General features: G+C 46.1%; 1 protein-coding gene across 1 annotated transcript in view; it reads left to right on the top strand.

Annotated features, from left to right (window-relative positions):
• Window positions 1-5765, top strand: part of LOC122255988 (uncharacterized) — an 8392-nt gene extending 2627 nt beyond the window's left edge. The window contains exons 4-10 of the mRNA XM_086553761.1: window positions 542-680; window positions 1185-1286; window positions 1685-1792; window positions 2451-2582; window positions 3032-3036; window positions 3360-3483; window positions 5180-5765. Of these exons, the coding sequence (XP_086409887.1) occupies window positions 542-680; window positions 1185-1286; window positions 1685-1792; window positions 2451-2582; window positions 3032-3036; window positions 3360-3483; window positions 5180-5296 (727 nt within the window). The 3' untranslated portion in view covers window positions 5297-5765. The remainder of the gene's footprint in view (window positions 1-541; window positions 681-1184; window positions 1287-1684; window positions 1793-2450; window positions 2583-3031; window positions 3037-3359; window positions 3484-5179) is intronic.
• Window positions 5766-7112: the final 1347 nt, after the last annotated feature.

Raw genomic sequence — 7112 nt, 5'->3', positions numbered from 1 at the left:
TGGTATTGTGAGAAAGTCTTTAGTAAGAGTTATGGTATTGATGGTATTGTGATGGAATTAATGGTAAGGTTGATTGTATTATTGGTATTGTGGGATAGTCATTGGTAAAATTGGTGGAATTATTGGTATTAAGATACAGAATTTATTGAAATTGACGTTTTTTTTTTTTGTTTTTGTTTTTTTGGTATTATGATACATGATTCACGTATGGCAAATAATATAACATCCGACGCTCTCACAATACCACTCTCTCTCTCTCTCTCTCTCTCTCTCTCTCTCTCTCTCTCTCTCTCTCTCTCTCTCTCTCTCTCTCTCTCTCTCTCTCTCTCTCTCTCTCTCTCTCTCTCTCACTCTCTCTCTCTCTCTCTCTCTCTCTCTCTCTCTCTCTCTCTCTCTCTCTCTCTCTCTCTCTCTTTCTTTCTCTCTCTCAATCTCTCAATCTCTCACTCACTCACTCACACTCATTCTGATCTAATATTTAAACAAATCAGTTATATTTCATTTCTGCTTATCATATCCTCGCCAATTCCATTGTCACCAGCATGGGCGTGGGCGGTGGTCTGGGCGTGACGGCAACCGAGGTCACGGACGTTGCTCAGGCGGCAGCTGGCCACGCCCACCTGGTCGCCACGCAGCAGGAGGAGGCGGAGTGGAAAGCTGCGAGTTTGGCGTCGAAGAAGGTGAGGAGGTGGGGGGGGGGATGGAGGGGGGAGATGGGGGAGGGAGGGAGAGAGGGAGGGCGGAGGGAGGGGGGAAGGGGGGAAGAAGGTGAGGAGGTGGAGGAGGGAGGGAGGGGGGGAGGGGGGAAGTAGGGAGGAAGGGAGAGAGAGAGGGAGGGAGGGAGGGGAGGAAAGAGAGATAGATAAGTTGAAAGAGAGAGAGTGAGAGAGAGGGGGTGAAGAGGAAGGTGAAAAGGAGGGAGGGAGGGAAGGAGGGAAAACGAGAGAGAGAGAGAGACGGATAAAGAGAGAAAGAGACAGAGAGAGAGAGAGAAAGAGACACAGAGAGAGAGAAAGAGACAGACAGAGAGAGAAAGAGATAGATAGATAGATAGAGAGAGAGAGACAGAGAGAGCGAGAGAAAGAGAGAGAGAGAGAGAGAAAGAGATAGATAGATAGACAGAGAGAGAGGCAATACCACACACACGCTCCCCTCAACCGCTCCCCCCCCCCCCTTCCCCTCAGATCGCAGAGAAGGCGTCATCGGCCGCCCAACGCGCGCAGGAAGCAGCCGCCCACAAGTACCAACAGGCGGCCTACCTCACTCAAGCAACGCAAGCAGCACAGGTAAGCAATCTTGGAGTTCCTTGTTCCTTGTTCCCTTTTTATTATTTGTTTAATGTTTATATTGTCGTTGTTAGCATATAATTCAGTTCTATCAGTATCATCTTCTTCTTCCTCTGCCTCCTCCTCACATAATCATCATCATCGTCTTCATCTTTATCATCATCTTCATCATCATCATCCTATTCCTCCTCCTCCTCTTTCTCCTCCTCCATCTCCTCCTCCTCCTCCTCCTCCATATCATCATCATCACCATCACCATCCTCCTCCTCCTCCTCCTCCTCGACCTCATCACCATCCTCTTCCTCATCATCCTCATCATCCACATCATCACCTCCCCCCTCCCACCCGTTCTCCCCCCACCCACCCCCTGCTCACCCCTCTGGCGTCTCCCCCTCCAGGTGTCTGCGTTCCGTGAGGCGGCGGCGGCGGCACAGACGGGGAAGGCTCTGCAGGCTGTGGACGCCCTCGTTGAGTGGGCGACGCAACAGCAGCACGCTCTCTCGGAGGTGGGTGGGCGTGGGCGGATTTTTTTTTTTTTTTTTTTTTTTTTTTAGAGGGGTGGGATGAGGGTGGGAGTGATGGGATGGGCGGGGGTGGGTGGGTGGGGATTCTGGGGAGTGAGGGGAGGGGGTGTGGGTGGGTGGGTGTGGAGAAGGGATCCTTGAGGGGGGGGGGGGGGCTTGTGGGTTAAGGAAGGAAGGGTGTTTTTATTTTTCTTTATTATTTTATTATTATCATTGTTATTATTAATGCTGATGGTAATACACAAATATTTATTCTCTGACGTTCTGTATGTTTGTCTCCTCTCCCTTTCTATCTCTCTCTTTCTACCTGTCTTCATCCCCTTTTCCCTTCATTCCATCCCTCTCTCCCTCCCAAATCACCCTCTCCCTCCCTCCTCCATTCCCTCTCCCTCCCTATCCACCAATCCACCCAACCACCTCCTTCCTCCCCCCCACTCCCACTCCTACCTCCCTCCCCCCCACTCCCACTCCTACCTCCCTCCCCCCCACTCCCACTCCTACCTCCCTCCCCCCCACTCCCACTCCTACCTCCCTCCCCTACTCCCCAATCCCCCTCCCCCACTACCTCTCCTACCTCCCCACCCCACTCCTATCCCCCCTCCCCCCCCCTCCTCCTGCCCCCCTCCCCACCCACCCCCAGGTCCTAGCGGCGTCCGAGGCCCAGACGGCGCAAGCGCAGACGGTTCGGGAGGTCATCCACCAGGCGTACAGAGCCCAGGCACAGGAGGCGTGGAAGGCGCAGCAGATCGCGCAGCATTTGCTTCAGCAGCAGGTGAGGAAGAGAGGGAGGGGAGGGGGGGAGGTGTGTGGGGGAGGAGGAGGGAGGTGTGGGAGGGGAAGTGAGGGGGGGGAGGAGGAGGAGGAGTGTGGGAGGGAGGAGGGAAAGAGGGGGGAGGTGTGGGAGGTGAGGGGTGGGAGGGGGGGAGTGAGGGAGGTGAGGGGTGTGAAGGAGGTGTGGGGGAAAGTGAGGTGTGGGAGGGGGAAGGTGAGGGAGGGGGGAGGGAGGTGTGGGAGGGGGGGAAGGGAGGGTGTGTGAGGAAGGTGTGGGAGGGGGGGAGGGAGGAAAGGGAGGGGGTGTGAGGAAGGTGTGGGAGGGGGGGAGGGAGGAAAGGGAGGCGTGGAAGGGCTGAGGAGTGGAGGAGTGGGAGGGGGGGGGAGTTGGAGGGGAAAGGATGTGTGGAAGGCGCACAGAATGCCAGCATTTTCATTTTTGCTTCACAGCGGCAGTGATACAAGGGAGGGGTGAGCTAGGGGGGGGGGGGGGGGAGGGGTAGGGAGGGGAGAGAGAAGGAGGAGTGCGGTGGTGGTAGTAAGGTTAGGGGTGACCGTGAGGGAGGGCGGTGTTTGGATGGGGGAGGGATGTGCCTAGTGAGGGGGAAAAATGGAGGGAGGGTGAAGTTGGGGAGGATTGAGGAACTAGGGGGTGGGGGATTGTGGTAGGGGAGAAAGGGAGTGTGAGGGGGTAGGGGAGGAGAGGAGGATGAGGAGTGAGGGTTGGGAGGTGGGGGGGATGTATTCATATTCTTACTTTTATTTGTATCAGGTCTAGCGGCAGTGAGGCCCAGACGGCGCAAGCGCAGACGGTTCGGGAGGTCATCCACCAGGCGTACAGAGCCCAGGCACAGGAGGCGTGGAAGGCGCAGCAGATCGCGCAGCATTTGCTTCAGCAGCAGGTGAGGAAGAGAGGGAGGGGAGGGGGGGAGGTGTGTGGGGGAGGAGGAGGGAGGTGTGGGAGGGGAAGTGAGGGGGGGGAGGAGGAGGAGGAGTGTGGGAGGGAGGAGGGAAAGAGGGGGGAGGTGTGGGAGGTGAGGGGTGGGAGGGGGGGAGTGAGGGAGGGGAGGGGGGTGGAGGAGGTGTGGGGGGAAGTGAGGTGTGGGAGGGGGAGGGTGAGGGAGGGGGGAGGGGAGGTAATGTGTGGGATGAGGGGGGAAGGGAGGGTGTGTGAGGAAGGTGTGGGAGGGGGGGGGAGGGAAGGAAAGGGGAGGAGGGGGTGTGAGGAAGGTGTGGGAGGGGGGGAGGGAGGAAAGGGAGGCGTGGAAGGGAGGGAGGGGAGGGAGGGGGAGGGGGGGAGGGAGGAAAGGGAGGTGTGGAAGGCGCAACAGATTGCGCAGCATTTGCTTCAGCGGCAGGTGAGGAAGGGAGGGAGGTGAGGGGGGGAGGGGTAGGGAGGAGGAGGAGGAGGAGTGAGGTGTGGGAGGTAAGGGAGGGGGGACGTGAGGGAGGTGTTGGAGGGGGGAGGGAGGCGAGGGAGGGGGGAAGGGAGGGAGGTGAGGGGGGAGGAGTGAGGCAACTGAGGGGGGTGGGGATGTGGGAGGTGAGGAAGGGAGTGAGGGAGGGGAGGAGGAGGAGGAGGAGGAGTGAGGTGTGGGAGGGGGGATGTATTCATATTCTTACTTTTATTTGTATCTACCTTAATAACAAAGGCTATCACAATACCATCATAATAATGACACAAAATGTAAAAATGATATAACAATCTATCAATATAAATCATGATACTAACAGTAAGAACAATACCAAAAAATATAAATATAATAACAAGACCTTTTATACTAATAACAAGACCATTCATCCTGATAGCAATAACATTTATCGTAATAACAAGATCATATATCCTAATAACGAAAACATTTATCCTAATAACAAGACCCTTCATCCTAATAATAAGACCATTTATCCTAATAACAAGACCACTAATCCTTATAACAAGACCCTTCATCCTGATAACAATAACATTTATCCTAATAACAAGACCATTTATCCTAATAATAAGACCATTTATCCTAATAACATGACCATTTATCCTAATAACAATAACATTTATCCTAATAACATGACCATTTATCCTAATAACAAGACCATTTATCCTAATAACAAGACCATTTATCCTAATAACAATATCATTTATCCTAATAACAATAATATTTATCTTAATAACAAGACCATTTACCCTAATAACAAGACCATTTATCCTAATAACAAGACCACTTATCCTAATAACAAGACCATTTACCCTAATAACAAAACCATTTATCCTAATAACAAGACCATTTACCCTGATATCAAGACCCTTCATCCTGATAACAAGACCATTTTTCCTAATAACAATAACATTTATCCTAATAACAATAATATTTATCTTAATAACAAGACCATTTATCCAATTAACAAGACCATTTATCCTGATAACAAGACCCTTCATCCTAATAACAAGACCATTTATCCTATTAACAAGACTATTTATCGTAATAACAAGACCATTTATCCAAATAACAAGACCATTTATCACAATAACAACAACAACTACCCAAATTACCAGTAACATAAATCCTAATTTATCCTAATCCGTTTCTCCGCGCGTGTCCGCAGGCCCTTGGAATGCAGCACTTGGACAAGGCGCAAATGGCAGCACAGAAAGCCGTCGCCGCCGCGCAGAAGGCTCTCGCTAAGGCCAAAGGAACAGCGAAAAGCGCACTTTACGGTTGACTTTGGGAAACCTCTACGTAAATATAATGGATGGGAATAAATGGGTATGAATTGATAGATAGAGGTGTTTCGCAGATCGTAGGATTTGTAGATGAATGGATAGGAATGTATACTTGTAAACAGATATATTTTTTTAAATCGTTTTTTTGAAAAGTTGATAAATGAATGAATGTAAATAGACCAATGGACAGGTATTTTAAGTTTTTAAGTATCATAACCGATAGATAAATGAATACGCACAGATAGATAGGTAAAAACACTAAAAATCATAGGTCGATGAAATAAATGTATAAACGTCAAGAGAAACAGGAAAGACGGAATATAACAAAAGAACTGCAGAAAGCGCAGCCCGTAGTTGATATGATGAGAAAACATGTAAGAAATTATGAACGAACTAATCAATAAGGAAATAAAATGACACCCACCATGTAACTAGATAAACTAATATAATATGATAATAAAATATTGTTAATAGGAAATGGGTCTCTCTATCCTTCCCGCCATTTTCGTAACCGTTGGGGAAACACGAAATTGTGAATACGTGGATATAGAGATATATGAAAAATCAACAACTCACGTATTACACACATGCACACGCACCCACACACAAACATATATACACGTGTGTGTGTGTGTGTACGTGTGCGTGTGTTTGTGTATATGTGTGTGTGTGTGTGTGCGTGTGTTTGTGTATATGTGTGTGTGTATGTATATATATATATATATATATATATATATATATATATATACATACATACATATGTATACATATATATATGTATACCTGTGTGTGTGTGTGTATGTGTATAGATATATAGATACATACATACATACATACATATATATATATATGTATATGTATGCATATCTGTGTGTGTGTATGTATATATATAATATATATAGTATAACTAATTTTTTTCCTAAACAAAATAGTCATGACTGATATGGAAAAATTATCTTTTCTACTGACATGAAATATGTTAATGACATGAAACTATATGTACACTGAAAACTACATTATACTGTACATGTAATTAAAACTATATCACACTACTGCATGTATATAAACATAGTTAGATATATAATCAGTAATCACACACACACAGACACAAATAAACACGCGTGCACGCACACGCACGAAACACACACAAACATAAATATGTATATACAGATTTATATATATTTATATTTCTTTATTTATATATATTTTGTTTAATATTATGCATCTTTCAAATATATTGTCATTTTTGTATGTGAATCATGTCATCAATACTTATGACTATATATGAAGTGAAAGTGCTTTAAATTAGACTTAGTAATCTGTAACTTTATTATTATTTTTTTAATGGGCTTTTATGATTTTATTTAAGATTAAGGAATATAATGCATTAATGTTGAATTGGAAGGAAAAGGCATTGATGGTGAATGGTTCAGTATCAAAGTTTATTTTCAGATTGGTATTTGCATAATTTTATCATCCAGAGATTTTTTTCTTGTAATAAATGAATAAATTATCATGTATATATTTTCATATATATATGATTTAGATATATACTTTGACTTTCTGAGTGATTCATTTTAACAGATGTAATATAAACAGATTATTCACTTTTTGTGTATATGATGAAGAGGAGCCATGGTGGAGCTATTTTACAGTGAATCTTTACTTGTAGAATCGCACTCCATTTAAGATGAATTGTAGATGCAAGATCTACATAAAAAAAATGCCATTGTGTAAGGATATTCACACAAATACAATTTATTTAGTTATTGATATGTTGGATAAAATCTTTGTGAATAGCATTAGGTGGTAAAT

Source organism: Penaeus japonicus, unplaced genomic scaffold (assembly GCF_977035675.1).
Source record: "Penaeus japonicus unplaced genomic scaffold, GWHDUDI00000001_assembly GWHDUDI00000028, whole genome shotgun sequence".
NCBI lineage: Eukaryota > Metazoa > Arthropoda > Malacostraca > Decapoda > Penaeidae > Penaeus > Penaeus japonicus.
Note: the sequence above shows the minus strand (reverse complement) of the source record. Positions and strands in the feature narration are given on the sequence as shown.